Source organism: Mirounga leonina, unplaced genomic scaffold (assembly GCF_011800145.1).
Source record: "Mirounga leonina isolate KUSES-001 unplaced genomic scaffold, KU_Mleo_1.0 Mir_127, whole genome shotgun sequence".
Lineage (NCBI taxonomy): Eukaryota > Metazoa > Chordata > Mammalia > Carnivora > Phocidae > Mirounga > Mirounga leonina.
The window spans coordinates 32,767,248-32,786,260 of NW_023270316.1; the positions used below are offsets into that span (position 1 = coordinate 32,767,248).

The following is a 19,013-nucleotide window of genomic DNA, read 5'->3' on the forward strand; positions in this document are numbered from 1 at the left end:
TTGCACACTCTTTGAGGAGCGTGAATTGAATGGAAAACAAAAGTTAGCATTATACCAGGCTCTTGTCAGGCGTAAAACATACAGAGGTATACATTGAAGTTGTAGGTGGTTGCAGAGATAAACCACAAAGAACCATGTTCAGATGTGGAGCTCTAAGGAGTTTTACAAGGACCCTGACATTATCTAACTAGTTACCTTGGGTACGAAATTAATCTCTGATCATCATTGTCAAATGGATCTTAAAATAGTTCATGTACTCAAGTCACAGAACTGCTTTCAGTACAAATTACATCACTAGGCTACTTTGTAAGTCCCCAAATGGTGTCAAAATGTGGGATATTGTGTTAGGTATTGTTCACATAATTTAATGTTTTAGTCAGCAGATTAATTTTATCTAAAAATACAAATTCAATAATGGAGGCCCTAGTTACTTGGATAAGAAAAATCCACATGATGGATAGAAACATGAGTTTATTTTGTTTTTCTTCTGTTTGTCATTACTAGCTTCATTTGCTCATTTGACAAACATTTATTGATCCCCCTGAAATGTGTGAGGTAATGTGCTGTGTTTCGGGAAATAAAGAAGCACTATGTTAGCAGTGCTTCCTTTTCTGTGGGGAGTATAAATTGGTGTAGGATGTTTAAAAAGATATTTTGAAAAACCAGGAAAAAAGTTCCTATTGTTTTGATCCGGTGATTATACTTCTATAACTATATTCTAAGGCAGTAATTAAAGGTGCAGACTTAGAGCAGCTAAGTATAGTAGATGAGGGTGCCCGGCTGGGGGGTGAATGGTGGTGAAAATCTACCACGGGCTCTGCTTGCTAGGCCCTCCCTCCTGATTGGAACCTCTCTGTGTCTGCCCAGAGAAGGTGTCCTTTCTACCTGCACAAAGGCATCATCCAGGCTAGCAGAGGCCCCGGCATATACAAGATTTACATAGAAGGATGTTTAAGTGTTATCGTGGTAGCACAAAATCGTAAACTATTAGACAAAAATTAGGGAGTAAATGTATCCCTACAGTAGAGGGTTATGAATTTTGGATTAAGCATTAGGAAGTTGAAATTCATGTGAAAATGGCCAGGATATATCAAAGTGTGGGGGGAAAAAAAAACCTTACAGAATTGGAATGTAAGATTGAAGCCAGTTTTTGACGTACCTAGTACATTCTGCTAGGTTGGAACTGATCGATTTAGATATATTTTGAAGGCTAGAAAGGACAAGATGTGTTTGATAAGAACATGGTGTTTTAGATGACTTTTAATTCTTTCAAGGGATACCATATTATGGTTTCCCATTTACATTACATATAATGTAAAATAGAATAATTACACTCTGAATTTCCAGGAAGTTTTCTAGTTTGCCACTGTAATATTAAAATATTATTAAAATGTTTTTTTTTAAAGATTTTATTCATTTGAGAGAGAGACAGAGAGCATGAGGAAGGGAGAGAGGCAGAGGGAGAAACTAACTCCCTGCTAGGCGGGGAGCCTGCTTCTTCCTCTGCCTCTGCCTCTCTCTCTCTCTGACTCTCATGAATAAAAAATAAATAAATAAATAAATAAATAAAAACGTTACATTTATATTGCTTTTCTAGTAGCATTTCTAGTAGTAAAGGCTATAGTATATATTAGATGCATTTTGAGACATAAATGTATGTATTTTTATATATAAATATTATATATATAGAGAGAGAAGTGGAGAGGAAGAAAGGAGGGGGCAAAGGGGAAGAGAGAGAGAGAGAGGAGAAATTGGTTAATTGATTAAAACTGGAACAAAATTAAAGGGCAGTCCCCCTGCCCATGGAACTTGTGAGTTGTGCTCGGTTTCATTTATGGCCCTATGAGCGAGTGAACCCTTTTTCTGTTCAAACGTGTGGAGATACATGCAGAGGAAACTCGTCCCGATGCTGCAGTGGTGAGCCGCCAGCACGAGCCACCCACACAGAGTGGGTGCTGCTAAGAACGCCAAGGCATGTCCCCTCTTGAGTGTAATTCCGAATGAAAAAACAAAATCAATTATGCCTACTAAGCTGGCTTAACTGAATGCCAAAGAAAATTTGCCTCATGAAAAGGGAATTCTGAAGCAAGTTGCATAATGCTGAATGAAAATAAACAGGAGGACTTTCAAATGATTTATTGTAATCAGAACTCTCTAATCCAGCAATATTTAATTATATTTGGTGAGATCCAAATGGTCCTGGGGATATGGCAGCTTTTGAGAAGTGGCATGTATCAGATTAATTTTTTGAAAGTTACTTGGGGGTGGGGGGTGCCTGGGTGGCTCAGTCGGTTAAGCATCCTACTGGACTCTTGGTTTATTGAGGCTCAGGTCATGATCTCAAGGTCGTGAGATTGAGTCCCAGGTGGTGGGCTCTGCGCTCAGCGAGGAGTCTGCTTGGGGATTCTCTCCCTCTGCTCCCCCCACCCCGCACGCGCTCTCTCTTTCTCTGTCTCTCAAATAAATAAATCTTTAAAAAATATATAAAAAGTTACTTGGGTATTGATCAACATGGAGGCACCGAAAAGTATTCATATTAATTATGCTGCATATTTGTATCAGATGTAAAGAGGTAAAAAAAAAAAGATCATTTCCTCTGGAAAACAGCATTTAAAAATCCCTTGGTTGCTAAGAATAAGGGAGCCAAGTGCTCCAGTAGGAATATTTGTGACTTTTATATATTAAATTTACTTTTAAACCAATTTCTGCCATTTATCCTCCCCTTTGTCTCTCTGGTCTTTTTCTTCCCTCCCTCGACTCTCTTTATCCAGATCTTCATTATCTTGTGCTCAGGAGCTGTCCTAGTTGGAGATCATACTTCTGTTCCCTCATTTCTCCACTTTGCCCTTTAGTGGCTGGTAAAGAGCAAGCAAAAAACAAATAACTAATGAAAAAAATATTCTTTGGCTGTTGTGTTTATTATGTCATTCTACTAATCAAGAGCCTGAAGAATTGCAGAATTAAGTTGTTCACCCCCAATGGAAGAATGTCATCAACATGGGGAACTTTTTCTCATCATTTGTTTTTGTGTGTGTTTCTTGCAGGATCAATGTGACTCTAGAGACAAATGGATGAATGAATATCCATATGAAGAGGAAAACAATAAAGGTCGGTTAGTCAAATTTTATAACTAGAGTGAAAAATCTTAGGTTGAACATTACTTTGGGGCTGTTATTCTCATTAGAGCACTTATGTGTCTGAGTATGGGACAGAGGTCGATACTTTGATACATACATCTATCTGTAAAGTGTAATTTTTAAATTTTAAACCTTAAATATGAAGAGATTTATAAGGAAGGAACCCTTTTTTTGTGCAAGTTTAGCTGTCATCAGTTTCTAGAACTTAAGCTGGAATTAAAGAATCAGTTTGTTGATGAATATTGAGAACTGGAAGACCACTGGATGCAGCTGATCACTGGGACAGAGAAAAACAAAAGAAGCCAGATTTTGTGTACATATGTGTTAGTTCCTAGTCGTAATCCTGACACCAGCAGCACATGGCACAGGGTTGCTGTCATATGCTGTCTTCTTTGCTCCAGCTGTGTCATCTTTCCTCAGAGGAGCGGGATGACTATGAAGGGGTTTTCACTTTGGTTTTTCACGGATAGGTACCCCTCTAAATTAGAGGGGACAAAAAATCTTGTGAATTTCAACAGTAATCAAATGCTGGCTATCACTTTATGTGTGGCAGTTATTTATTTCAGCTTTTCTCCTACTCTGTACTGGTTATGATATAAAAAGGCGCCTGGGTGGCTCTGTTGTTAAGCGTCTGCCTTCGGCTCAGTTCGTGATCCCAGGGTCCTGCTCCGCTGGAAGCCTGCTTCTCCCTCTCCCACTCCCCCTGCTTGTGTTCCTGCTCTGGCTATGTCTCTCTCTGTCAAATAAATAAATATTTTTAAAAAAATCATAAGCAATACAAAGAGAATTACAATATGTTAAACTATCTCCTTCCTAAGATTTTTCACACTTTGCAGGTCTGGTCCGCAGATATGTGCCTCATAACTCTTGCGTAGCTGCGTACCACCTGCTGTTTCGTATTTTCCTTCCCACACTGCTCCTGCTACTGTCAAGTAAATGTACATCATGCTGTGTCTTCTTCTGCCAGCCTACCTTCGCAGTTGCTTACAGATGACTTTCCAGGTTATATCTTTCATTTAACATTGCCTTCTTCCCTCATCATTGCTAAAATTGCTCCTTTCTAATATTTGTATCTGGAAGATTTTCAGACCTCTAGAGGGAGTATTGATTCACACATGAAACAAGGGAGACTTGGGGGTGTATGGTAATGTTCTTTCTCTTGACCCCAGTATTGCCTACGTGGGAACATTTGCTTTGTGAAGATTAATTGTACTGTGTATTTTTTTTTTTAAGATCGTATTTATTTATTTGGGAGAGAAAGAAAGCATCTGAGAAAGAAAGAGAGCATGCAGGAGCGTGGGGAGGGGCAGAGGGAGAAATAGACTCCCCGCTGAGCAGGGAGCCTGATGCAGTACTCAATTCCAGGATCCTGGGATCATGCCCCGAGCTGAAGGCAGACACTTGGCCGACTGAGCCACCCAGGCACCCCTATACTGTGTATTTTTATGTGGATCAGTGAGGTGCTATTAAACTGGCTTTGGGTGGTGGGGCGGGGAGGTCCAATCTGTAATGCTTGTCAATTCCCATGGTGTAAATACTCTCATCATGGTTCGTTTCAGTGATTTAACACCTAGCTTGCAGGGATCCTTAAAATTTAACAATTGGCACTCATGAGCTGGGGATGAGCTAGCACCAGCACAGCACTGATAATTTCATTCATAAAGTGAAGTTAAACGGTATTATGGACTCCCTAAGGCAAAGGTAATAAATTTAAATTTTCCTGGCTCGTCCCTATGTAAATATGGAAACCTTCACTCATTATCATGCAAAATATGTTTAGCCCTTATATATGATGTTGGTATTATTACTTTATGTTTTCATTCAGTTGTTATTAAAATTTTTATGTTTGAGTGGATCAGTATTAACTTTGTGAGTTTATTTATTTTGACGGTGTCATTGTTCTGTAACTAATTTTATGACAACTGAAGATAATGGCAAAGAGAATCATTGTGTTACTACTTACCCCGAGGAAAAACTCTGAAAATATTATCTTGATTGACTATAATATATGTGATTCATTCTAAATGATTGTGCCCCCTAGCTTATAGAAGTCTCAGAAGTCTGTGTGGAGGAAGGAGCAGTGACTATTTCACTTAATGTGTTTGGCCTGAAGAATTATTTTTATCTTATTGCTGTTTTTCATATTTTTGGTCTGTATTTTCAGCTATAGATGCCTTAGAACAGAGAATACATTGGTGCTTCTTTTTAAGCCTGCTCGAATCAGATGCTGTTAGTTTTAACAATGCTGATTCAGGGAGAAAATTGCAGAGCTTGAAAATTTATCTTTTCTATATTTTAAGTATATTGACAAGGTCACTATTAAGATGAAGTTTTAAAATGTCAGCAGTGGAAGCAACATTCCCACTGTCTACATAATTGAAAAGACATTTGAATATGGCTTTTAAAACTATTTAGTATGTTTCCAGTTTGCCACTGGTGATAAAATCTTGCCAAGAGCCACAGAATATCATGCTGTGCCTTTCTGCTTAGGTTCGAATATTTAAATGGCCTAAATAGCATTTGCAGAATTCCTTTTGTGGCCACACCAAGAGTCTCACTTCTGGGATCTGTCTTCATCTTCTCTTTGAAAAGAGCTGTATTTGCATTAAGTCCTTTCCTTTAGTCAAGTTTTAAGTTCTTTTATTCAATTTCATTGCACTTGATTTTGTCCCTTTATGTTCTGCCATTAGAAAACATCAAATAAATTCAGAAAAGAGCCCATCCTCCATTATTTTCTCTTCCCAAATATTGGCATAAAATATGGCATATATGCTCTCAAATGTATTTCACCAGTTGCTGTCTTGTGAATGAAGTGGCTTGTTTGGGGACCTGGCTCCCCAAACCTGGCTTTGCTCCATCTGTTTTCCAGCCGCTTCAGGGTATGTTTACCAAGTGCTTCTCAGCTGCTGGTTTAGAGCAGGTGTCCAAAACGTATGCATGCATATACATTAGCCCGGCTTATCAGAGTTCACATTAAAACTTCTGCTCTGGGACTACCTCTGATGAACAGCTGCTTAAACCATCTAGCATCAGCAGTGGATGACTTTTACTTCTTGTAGTTGGAAACCATAAGGACAACAGCAGGCTTTGCTGAAAAAAATCTTTAATTTCCAAAAAAAGAGTTTATAGCATAGTGATGGGCATATATAGTGTGGTTGCTTTAAAGTTCTTTTCCATGAAGTTCCAAGGCTCTTTCCTCACACAGGATAGAAAGAATCGCAGCAACCTAGCCTTTCTTCCATTTTGAACTGAGTAGGTATAGTTGCTCGGAAAACCCCAGGGTAATGTAAGTAAAACGTGGTCAGCGCTGGGCTACTGTGCATTTATGTAGAGTAGTTGCTTGGACGGTAAACATGGACTAGAACAAACAAACAGAAAACCCCAGAAAAACAAGTCTTGGCTCTGTAATGATCTGTCTGTATGATCATGGACCAGTGACTTCTTTTCTGAATTTTAATTTTCTCAACTGCATACTGGAACTAATAACACCTGTCCTACCTATTTCAAGAGTTGTTTTTGGGGAAGGGAAGTATGACATATTCGTGAAAATGATTTAAAGCACAGAACTCTAAATGTGAGCGTGGTACTGATACTATTATTTTTATAGCTTAAGAGAGAGGTTCATGACTTTGTTGTATGACTTCACATCATAAAGTCAAACATTTTCAGAATTGGAAGCACCCTGACAGATCACTAACTCTAACATGTGCTTCGTGTATGACAACTTTCTAGAAGAGTTGGTTGGTTACATCAGCCTTATATTAAGTGCTCTTTGGAATTTCCTACTGTGTGGCACAATTCATCCTATTGTCAGGCATATATAATTATATTACAAGTTCATCCTCATATTGAGCCAAATCAGTAGATTTGATAATGATGGAAACTAGTAGGTATATCACATATTTATTAAAATATCATCCTGAATTAGGTCACTCTCCCATCAAGTCATTTCACCTTTGGGTGTCTAATTTCTCTTATTTGGGAAACGAGAACAAAATGATATACAGGGATCTGAGAAATATGCAATTATTAAAGTAGAATAATGGCTTTATTATTTGAAAAGATGATGTATTGCTCATTTTTAAAACATTAAAGCATGCACCATCACCACCCCGTCTCACAACTTTTAACATTTGGTGAACATTATTTACAACATCTCTGTGTGTGAATATACAGGTAAATAGAGATGGTTTTACAGAAAATATCATATTTATACTTTGTATTTCTAATGAGTTATTTTTCATTTTGCTTCCAATATATCACGGAAGAAATAGAAAGTGAACTTAAACTGAAGGAATTTATTAATTTCAAATTAATGTCCTTTTAACCAGTGTGATGCTACTTCTTGACAAACAAAAAGACTCTTAAATATAGAGAACAAACTGGTGTTTGCCAGAGGGAAGGTGTCTGGGAGGATGGGTGAAATAGATGAAGGGCATTAAGAGGTACAAATTTTCAGTGATAAAATACGTAAGTCCCAGAGATGAAAAGTATAGCATAGAGAATATAGTCAGTCATATTCTAATAACATTGTATAGTGACAAATGGTGACTCTGCTTTTTGTGGTGAGCAATGAGTCAAGAAGGAATTGTCAAATCACTGTGTGGTATGCCTGAAACTAATATAACATTGTATATCAACTATACTTCAATTAAAAAAAAGACTTAAGTGGAAAAAAAAATCCTTTGAGTTCTGGTAACTTTTTGTTTTAACAAATTTAACTTCAAAATAGCATCTTTTGAGTTTTTGCTACGGAAGATGGGAAAATTGGTGACATTTCTTTCTGAATCCCTTTTCCCTCTTCTTGTTTTACCATCAAGATTAAGGTTATTGCCAGTGATTTCTTTATTATTTGTGATTATGAACCATAATTATCAAAGCTTTAGTTTGATATCAAAGTTTAGTCTTAATTCTTATTTTTGTGAGAAATATGGAACCACTGCTTTACTGCTCTCTGGCGTTTGGTGTCACTGTGAAGACGGAAGCAAACTGATCTACTTTTTCTTGTTTTGCTTTTTGTTCAGATGTCTGTGGACTATTTTTAGTTTGCTAGAAAGTTCAGTAACTTCATCGATTATGTCTTGGTTTTTATGATTCTGTATCGGTTTTTCCTGGATCCTGTCATTAAACTCTGAGAAGTAGAGTCTGTATTTATGTCTTCAGATTTTTAAATCATATTTAAAGTATATTTTCTTTTTGTTTTGTTCTCTTCTTTAGTAACCCTGAAAATATATCTAATGTTTCTCCTTGGTTTTTCACATCTGTAGTCTTCATCTTTAACTTTTTGATTTCACTTACTGTGTTTTCCCATTAAGCATTTTTTCTCTCTGTGTTTTCAATCAAATTCAGCATTATTTTTCATTTCCCCAAGTGGCTTCTTAAACAGTATTTCTGTAGTATTTCAGAGTTCTGTCAGCTTATTTTCATCAGTTTCAGTTAACTTGTCTTTTAATCATTTGAACCCTTGTACTTCTTCCTTGAATATTTTTTTTTTTTGAAGAAAGGCCCTTTTGTTCATAATTTTTTTTTTTTTTTTTTAGTTTATGAAGCGTTATTTATGCCCAAATGCTTCATGTGTTTCCTTGGGTAATTCGTCCTCCTATGTTTGTTCCTCACTAGCCTATTCCTTACATTTCTCTTGCTATTTGCTGCTTTTTTGCACAGTTCTCTTGTGGCCTGTGGTTATTACCCATCCTTGAATGGGGCCAGTATTGGCTAGTAATTGCCAGTATTGCAGGGAGTGCTGTGGACAGGGGCACCACTGGTTTGGGTATGAGCTAGATGAGTCCAAAATCTTTGACTTGAGCTAGTTATTTCAAATACTTTCTAAGTAGAGCTGTCCTTTCCAGCATCTTCCTCGTTTCCATTATACAGTAAAGGACTCTTGAGATAAAGGCTTCTGACTCCCTTCACCTCTCAGGTGGACCCCCTTGATGACTGAGCTGGACTCTAAAAAATGCTGTGTCTGGACGCATGCTCTTCTACTGTCACTGTCTCTGCTTTCACTGGGTAGACCTTTCATAACTGCGATTATTACTTTTCGGAAATTCTGTGTTTTGCTTAAGGTCTGAGGAGGTATATGTCAGCTCCCAGCGGCCTCCCAGATTTCACAGTCTTTGACAGATATGTTTTATTTGGCAGTATGGGTTTCTGGCTGTGTTTGCTTCCACAGAAGATGGAGGGTTTTGTTGTTGGGTTGTTTTTTTTTTTTTTCTTTTTCTTTTTTCTAAATTTGCTTTGAAAGTTTTCAGTGAGTTTTAAAGGAAGGGTATAAAAATTCCTGAACATTGCTGTTTTCAATAAGTAAGATTTTAGATTTATTTAAGACTACTTAAATTGAGCCTGCTGAGCCTGCTGTGGAGTTGGAGAGCTTGGCTCTGTGCTCGGGCCCCCTGGTTTTTAATTATGGCTCTGCTAGGGCTTCCCCTGGCTTCTGTATCTCCTTGTCATGTCTGTGATGTGGAAACCAGGATGATGATGCCTACTCTATAAAAAAATTGCCATGGAGGTTAAATGAGAAAAAATGCTAAAGCATTTGCATATTGTCTGGCAGTCACTAAGTGCTCATTAAAATAGCCATTTTTATTATTTTAAGCCATGTTAATTGAGTTCAGAATGTAGTCAGTTTAGCTTTAGGAAAATTTGCTACTCAGACCAAATAGTATTTGTATATGTTTTTTTCCCTTTGACTGAAGATATGCTGGGATGTACCAGCATGCCTGGGGGTACTGGGTGTCCTACTTAATATGTCAGCTTCTGGTTTTAGGATTTGACTGAGGACTTCCACATTTTTCCTTTGTGTTGATAAGGAATTCTTGAAGATACTGGATATGCTGTGGTAGTTGGTTCACAAATGTCAACACCTTCTCTCATATTAATCAGGGTTCTCCAGAGAAAGAGAACTGACAAAATGTATATATATCCTGTATGATATATATGATTTATTATAAGGAATGGGCTCATGTGATTATGGAGACTGAGAAGTCCTATCATCTGCCAACTACAAGCTGGAGACCCAGGAAATCCAGTGGTACAATTTTGGTCCAAGTTCAAAGACCTGAGAACCAGGGAGCTGATGGTGTAAATCCAAGGACAGGAGAAGACTGTTGTCCCAGCTTAAGCAGGCAAGGACTGGCTCCTCCCTTCCTTCACTTTTTGTTTTATTCAGGTCCTCAACAGATTGGGTGATACCCACCCACTTTGGGGAGGGCGGTCTACTTACTGGTCTCCCAATTCGAATGCTAATCTCATCCAGACACACCCTTACAGACACACCAAGAAATAATGTTTAATGTGGGCACCCTGTGGCGCAGTGAGGTTGACACAAAATTAATCATCACACCTACCCTGCAGTGTGATGAATCCAGCAATCCTATATTTAGGATTTATTATTTTTTAGACACAGGGCTACAAAGACAAATTAAATTTAGACCCTGACCTCAAGTCTTCATCATCTCAGGGACAGGCAAAATAAGTTACTACAATTTGGTGTGATTAATAGTATAATATATTTAATGAAACCGAAAGAGTTCGTGTGGGCCACAATATGAAATGACATTTGACCTGGGCCTTGAATGATCATGTCATGTTGACTAGAAGAAATGGGAACAAACAGGAAAAGTTACGATCTTTTGTTTACAAAAATCTTAGTAGATACGAACCATATTTTCTTTTCTTTGGCTGAGCATTAAAGGGCTCTGCAAAATTTCCTCTTGGAGTTAATGGTAAATGTGATATTCAGTGATATCATTAAATATTTCAGCCAGAATCTATTGAGGCTCATTTATGTGTCCAAATGATTTTCTCTCTCCTTCCCCTCCCTCCCTCTCTTGCTCACATGCTTTCATGCTTTCTCTGCCTTGCTCACACATTTTCCTTCTCTGTACATTTGATTATAGTGGTTCTTCTGCTAAGCTTTATGTCCTTCTATTTAGAGTACATTATCAAAGTCATTTATATAATATATTTTACCAGAACATTTCAAGAGTGGTCATAAAAATGATATGAGCATCTTTTAAACATGACCATTTTTGTTAAGCAGTGTTGATTTAATGAGACTATTATAGTATTAAAGCAACATAGTAATTGATTATTAGAAACATTTATGGAAGTATATCTATATGGTTAATTTTATATTATTAACACCTGTACACTAAAAAAAAAAAAATAATAATAACCTCCTTTCCCTCTCCCAAGCTGATGTTAGCTAAGAATTAATTTCTTACTGTTCTCTAAAGGGACTTTTAATAAAATCATGAATAATTATTGACTCAACAATGAGTGGAGTTCTTTATCTTATACATAATCTAGTCCTTCAGCATACCTTGCAGCCTAATGGAAGTAGGACTCAGAAATATTCCAAGTGAACGATGAGTTGATTATTAACATTTGACATGCTTTGTTTTTCAGTACTAGTTTTGGTACCAAATTCTGTATCAGTCATGATTTGATGAGAGAAGTGGAACCATGGGAATGGTAGAGAATATGGAATTTATGATCAGGATTTGACCTCATCCAGTTGTAGGAGCTAGTTAAGCAAGTTACGAATGGCTGTTGGCTTCCGTATATTTGGTGTTAGGCCTGAAGTCAGCAGGGCAGGAAGGAAGGATGAGCAGGAAGTTCCGTGGAGCAATGGCACCCTGGAAACTGCGAGGATGAGCCGATCTCCACACACATTCTTCGCTGCTGGCAAGCTTCCAGTTTTGGGGATGCTGAGGACTGGAGGAGAAACTGGCACCCCAGTTTGCTTTAAACACATCATGGCCTGGGAATCGGATGAGCTGCTGGGGAGGTCCTGTGGGAGCTGCAGGCAAGGGGGTGGACTTGTCCCTGCCTCAGCCAGGTGCACCAGCTCACCGGTGGTGACAGTGTATGTGAGCTGTGCCTGCATCTGGAGCTCTGCATTGACCTTTGAGTGTGAAACAGATGTGACCACTGTCTCACCTCTTCCTTCCGCATCTTCCCAGAATGTCCCGAATCACCCAGGGACTGAGGGATTATGTGGGGAAGCCAGTGCTGGGAGATGCACATTGAGCTCAGCGAAGTTGGGACAGTACCTAGCCACTGATCCCACATTGCTGGCTCTCTCCCTTCTCACCTGCAGCTCTTCTTCCTCACTCTGCCCTCCACCTGAGTACTGCCGATCATATACCTTTTGAGCTCTGCACTCTTATCTTGATCCTACTGGTCCTGTCTGAGGACCTGCTGCCCTGCCCGTGGGACTCAGCCTTGTCTTGGAGATGAAGGCCCGCACAGACAAGACTCCTCTGCTCTGGTAAACCACCTGCCTGGGCCCACTGTTCTCCAGGTCTGCTCCTCTGTTGAGAAATTACAGGATCATTTGTGGCCTTGTGTGGTCCTTGACACAGTTGTTGGTATCCCTGGTGGCGGAGACTCTACTAGACCTTGACCATCCTTCCATAATGCCATACATTGATTGGGCTCAGGCCAGGGCCACATTGGCTGCAGGGAGCTGCAGTTGAGAACACAGGAAAGACAAAACATAGGACAAGGAAAAGGGGGATTCTGATTTGGTGGAAATGTGAGTTGACTTGACATGGGGGGCTTAGCCAAGTAGTGAAAACTGGAGCAGGATTGTGAGTGTGAGTGATCGGAAGAGTTGGTATTCAGTGTATGAATTAAAACTATCAGGTACAGCAGTAGGTTAGAGGTTAGGTGGGCAGGCAGTAGCTGGGGGTGACCAGCTCTGGGGGATGGTTAATAAGGAGGTGGGTGTTCATGCAGACTGGGGTTCATGACCCGGGAGGTGCTAATACAGGAGGGGGATCCAGTGTGGGTTGTTGAGGGCAAAGGGCTACCCCATGGCACTTCCAAAGTAGAAGCATGCTGGCTTTAGAAAGGTAGTGCCCCAGGCAGCTTCTCTGCAACACGGCTGGCATGGCAAAGTGGTGTTTATCTCACATGTCAACTCTCATATCTTGGGAGGGTTTCCTGGAGGTCGGTGTTGAGCCCTGGTACAGGACTAGCAAATCCTGAACAAGGGGACTTCCTGGGGGCAAAGATAAAGGAGCAGGTGATGAGATGAGTGAAGGCAGAGAACTAGCCTCTTACTGGATTCAGAGAGAAAAAGAAAAGCTTTTCAAAACAACCTGGCTTAAAATTCCTAGAATTTTGTCTATAACCCCAGAAAGGCTTTGACTCGAATTTGTGATTTGGAGTAAATTCAGAAGTAGAATTCTAATCAGAGAATAGGAACAATTAGATTGCTGAATAAGATCAATTACTTGTGGAACAGACCTGTTACACATTTATGCTGTGTGTGTGTGTGTGTGTGAGAGAGAGAGAGAGAGAAAGTGGGGGGTGGGGGTTGTTTCTAGTTTATGGGCAAATGCTTGCTAGATTTTTCTGAGTTTCAATAAAAAATTTTATTTTAATCATCCAATTACTTGTAAACTAATTGCAAATATAATTCCCATTCCTCAACCGTCAGGATCCTATGAATTAAGACACTTTACCTGGTTATTCCCTTCCTTGATTCCATTCTTTCCAGTGGTGACAACTTCTCCTGGGGGTTAATGTTGACAAATTGTAGATACAAAGGACACAAAACCTTATCGGTAGAATGTATCATACTGATGCTTGTGAATTCTTCTCTTCTCCATGATACACTGATCTAAAAAGGAGAAAATGGTGGAAAGATGTGGGAGTGTGTATGCTGGCCAGATTGGTTATTTCTGTCGGTGACAACCTTTATCAGTCTCTGGACTACTGAGGTGCTTGTGTAAGGTTGCACAGCGGTTGGTAGCAAAGCTGCATCCATCTAATCTCTGTTTTGTAACATTTATTTGTATGTCATTTTTTTTTTAAGATTTTATTTATTTATTTGACAGACAGAGACACAGCGAGAGAGGGAACACAAGCAGGGGGAGTGGGAGAGGGAGAAGCAGGCTTCCCGCGGAGCAGGGAGCCCGATGCGGGGCTCGATCCCAGGACCCTGGGATCATGACCTGAGCCGAAGGCAGACCCTTAACGGCTGAGCCACCCAGGCGCCCCTATTTGTATGTCATTTTTAAAAGTGCCACTTAAAGTGGAAGGCCCTAGTAGAGAAATGATCGTGGAGATGGCCCTTGTGAAGTGTGGGTGGAAGGGGGACTGATTACAGGTTAGAGGATGGTAAGCAGCATTTTATTTGCAAGCAATTAAATGACAGGTTGATAGTCTAAGTTCTTCTGGTTCCATACCAGGACTTCAATGCATCTTAAATGCTCACTTGTCTAACTTGGTATTTACTACAGCCCCACTTTACCTCTCATCTCTCCCCATAGAGTTTGAAGAAAATTGAGATAGCAGGGGCTGCCTGGGTGGCTCAGATGGTTGGGCATCTGCCTTCGACTCGGGTCATGATCTCAGGGTCCTGGGATCAAGCCCCACGTTGGGTTCCGTGCTCAGCGGGGAGCCTGCTTCTCCCTCTCCCTCTCCCCCTGCTTGTGTGCTCTTTGTGTGTCTCTCTCTCAAATGAATAAATAAAATCTTAAAAAAAAAAAAGAAAGAAAGAAAATTGAGGTAACAGACATTCAGAGGTGGAACTGGCATGCAATTTGGCAGTTCTACGATCCACCTCTGGCCAGCTTGGTGCAAATAATCAAGGGGAGGCAAAGAGAGCGAAAAGGCTATGAGATTTCTGTGTTGCAGCTATGAGTGAGCTAGACTCCTTTCCCCCAGTTCTAATCAATTCTACAAAAGCTGCTTATTTTTTGTTCTGTCAGAAACAGTGCATGTTGTCGTAACGCAAGAACTTAATTATAGTGGAAAAGTCTCTAATGCTCTCTGAGTGAGAAATTGAATCTCAGTTGTACTTTGCCTTTCACTGTGAAACTGAGATACTGCTAAAGCCCTAGCAGTTGCTCTTTCCACATGGAAACATGTTGGCTGGGTAGGAGCACAGATCAGTGGGATCATTGGGCTAGCTCCTTGTCATTCTTTGTGTGTCTGCTCAGTCTCCTTAAGCAGTCCAGGATGCATGGCTTTGCTTCAAGGAGATGATGCTGTATTGTTGGCATCAAGAGCAGCTCCTTTCTAGATTTTCTTCTTAAGTGATGCTGAAAATGTCAAACCTTTGTCTTAGAAATGTGGAAATTTGGAGTTGGACAGTACTATAAGAATTATCTCATTCAACCGGGTAATGCATAGGAGGAAAAAGATCAATAAAAATGAAGTTACTTGCTCAAGGTTACATAGCCCATTATAGACTGGGAGGTTTGGGAGAAAGAAAGGCAACAAGGGAACGTGGTTACTTGCAATTCACAGATTTTAAAATCCAGTTTAAGCAAGTAGGTTTAACTTTTGCCTGTTTCTGAATTTAAAGCAAAATGTCCCTGGTAGGTATCTTCTTAACAAACGTTTGAATAAGTGGATGGGTGGAATGTGAATGAGAACAAAAGAAAGAGGATGAGAAAAGGAAAATGAGGATGGATTTTTCTGTTACTTTTTTCCTTCTTTGAAGGAAGTGTTAAGGAGTGTGATCATTTGTGATAGAAGAGGAAGAGGAGATCCTGAAAAATTGACAAATGGGTCACACAAAACCTGAAATATTTAATTAAGGTTGACTTTTCTAGTAAGCAGTAGTGGAGGAAAAGGTCTGGTTTACAAGACTGGAAAATGGTAAGAGAAGGATTTTCCTAATTATACTGATGTTACGGTAAAAATGCTCTGAATTTACTGCTTAGGCTATAGTTAAATATAATAAATGTGAAAAAGTACTTCTCTGTACTAAGTATATTTATTATTATTAATCTAGCTGTGATAACACAATAATTTTATGTTGAGACATGTAGCAACATAGACTTTTTTTGGATAATGTGCTTTTTTTTTTTTAGTTTGATTAGTTGAATGTTCTGAGGATTTCCCTTCTACCCTCTATTTCTTATGCTTTGGATAAGTTTTAATTCTTGTGTTAAAATAATTGCTTGTATTGTGTGGTGACTATATTGTCTTAATAAAACAAATTCTAGCCAACTATGTCAACTTTTTTTAAATCAGTAATTTTGAAAATTCTTATTTATTTATTTTTTATTATGTTATGTTAATCACCATACATCACATCATTAGTTTTTGATGTAGTGTTCCATGATTCACTGTTTGCGTATAACACCCAGTGCTCCATGCAGAACGTGCCCTCCTTAATACCCATCACCAGACTAACCCATCCTCCCACCACCCTCCCCTCTAGAACCCTCAGTTTGTTTCTCAGAGTATCCATGGTCTCTCATGGTTTGTCTCCCCCTCCGATTTTCCTTCGTTCTTCCCCTCGTGCTATCTGCTTCTTCTTCTTTTTTTTTTTTTAACATACAATGTATTATTTGTTTCAGAGGTACAGGTCTGTGATTCAACAGTCTTACACAATTTACAGCGCTCACCATAGCACATACCCTTCCCAATGTCTATCACCCAGCCACCCCATCCCTCCCACCCAAAATTCTTATTTAATTAAAAAGAATTTCTTTTCTAGTTGAAAAAGTAAGGGTAGAGCTTTCTTGAAGTTATTAAGTATCTGGTAGGTATAAAAGAATATATGTAATGAATATATTTTATAAGACATGTAACAAAAAGAAACCCAACTTGAGAAATAGAACGTTTCCAGTATTTTTAAAGACTCTTTTCAGTCGTCCTGAATTTTGCATTGCAATTTCCTTTTTATCAATTATAAGTATATATTTGTGAGCTCTATATTGTTTACTTTTGCTTGTTGGGGGACATATCATATAAGTCATGCCATATGATTTATGTTACTTTGTGATGTGCTTATGTTATGCAAAGTTTTTGGTTTTGATATTCATGCATACTGGGGAGAATACGGATGTCCACAGCAGGATAGAATGGCAGCTGTGGCCAAGTGGCTGCCTTGGTGGAGGTGGGGCAGAGGGGCTGTCTTCTTCGACTTCCACTGCGGCCTCAAGGTATTACTTGCAAGGAGGCCCCAGTGGACACCACCGGGGCTCCCAGCTCACAGACAAAAGACATTAGTCTCTTTCCTTAGTCAACTGGGCCTTCCAAACTTGGCTTATAAGAAGCTAAAAGGCAGAAGTCCAGGAGTTATCTTCATCCCTGGCTTTCTTTCTAATATGAATGATACAAAAGCAGTGGCAATTGAAGAGTTTTGCAAATCTCCAGGTCACACCTCTGTAAGGGGGTTCAATGTGTATTTTGCATCCGCATCATGTATTTGGAAGGCAGCTGTAAAAGATGCAGCCAGTAGAGATCTCCAATTGCCCACCCTGGGGGGGGGGGGGGTTAGCTGGTGCCTTTTTCCATCTTCTCCTGGGTCTGTCTTCTCTGTCCTCTGGATTGAAGAGAAATAATAACTGTGATTGAGACTTAGGTGGTGGCCTTTGTTACTTGGTTTCCCCAAGGTCCCAAATCATTTTGCTTTATATCTAAAGAAAATTTTAATGACTTACAAATCCCTAAGAAAATGTGTATATGCTATATATCACATATATATTCTTACATGTACACTAAAAACACTAGTATTTATTAGTTTTTACCAGATTTTAAGAGTTAGAAAAGCCTGAAAGCTTGAAATTTGAATAAAGTGATTCTTTTTGCTTCAAAAAAAAAAAAAAAGGCTGGGCCATAATTTATTCCTTCTCTAGCAGTGGGAATTTCTATTCTTTCCAGCGTTTTGCTATTTCATTAATTTTTCTATTATAATTTTTTTGAAATTGAGTATAGTTGACACACAGTGTTACATTAGGTCAGGTGTACAACACAGTGCTTCAGCATCTCTATATGTTATTGTTATGCTCACCACAAGTGTAGCTGCCCTCTGTCCCCGTAAACAATATCATTGTATTCCTTATGCTGTGCCTTTTATTCCTATGGCTCATCCATTTCTGCATACTGGAAGCTAGTATCTCATACTCCCCTTTACCCATTTTGCCCATCCCATTCCCTCCCTGCCTTGGATAACATCAGTGTCTTCTCTGTTTTTATGGATCTGATTCTGCTTTTTTTTTTTATTCCCCCCCCCAATATAAATGAAATCATAGGGTATTCGTCTTTCTCAGTCTGACTTATTTCACTTAGCATAACACCCTTTAGGTCCATCCCTGTTGTCTCAAATGGCAGGATCTCATCCTTTTTTATGACAGCATGATATTCGTTGAATATGTTTACCACATCTTTCTTATCGATTCATCTATCAGTGGACATTTAGGTTGCTTGCATGTCTTGGCTGTTGTAAGTAAAGCTGCAGTACACACAAGGGTGCATATATCTTTTTGAATTAGTGTTTTCATTTTCTTTGGGTAGATACCCATTAGTGGGATTAATGGATCATAGGGTAGTTCTATTTTTAATTTTTTGAGGAACCTCTGTACTGTTTTCCACAGCGGCTGCACCATATCACATTCCCATTGACAGTGCATAGAAGTTCCCTTTTCTCAAATTTATTGGTGTAAAGATCCTGTTAGTTTGCTAGGGCTGTCATAACAAAGTACCACAGACTGGGTGGCTTAAAGAGAAATTTATATTCTTCTCTGGAGGCTGGAAGTCCCATAAGGTGTTGATGAAGTTGATTCCCCTGAGGCCTTTTTCCTTGTCTCAGACATGGTCTTCTTCTCCCTGGTCTTTCCTAGGGTCTCTCCTCTGTATACCTCTCAGTCCTAATGTCTCTAAAGGACATCAGTCATATTGCCTTAGGGCTGACCCATTTTACCTCATTTTACATTAGTTACCTCTTTAAAGGTTCTGTCTCCAAATACAATCACGTTCTGAGGTACTGGGACTTCACCCTAAGAACTTTGGGGGGAAACAACTGAGTCCATAACAAGGATGTTTACAGTTGTCCATTAATTATATTTTTAATCTTGTTTCCAAAAAAAAAAAAAAACAAACTTGTTGTTTCTGTACTTTTAT

General features: G+C 39.2%; 1 protein-coding gene across 2 annotated transcripts in view; it reads left to right on the forward strand.

Moving 5' to 3' along the window:
• The window catches only part of KLF12 (Kruppel like factor 12), a 430,517-nt gene that overhangs the window by 134,218 nt on the left and 277,286 nt on the right, over positions 1–19,013 (forward strand). For both annotated transcript variants that reach the window (XM_035003236.1, XM_035003237.1), the window contains exon 2: positions 3,045–3,108. In XM_035003236.1, the coding sequence (XP_034859127.1) occupies positions 3,076–3,108 (33 nt within the window). In that variant the 5' untranslated portion in view covers positions 3,045–3,075. The remainder of the gene's footprint in view (positions 1–3,044; positions 3,109–19,013) is intronic.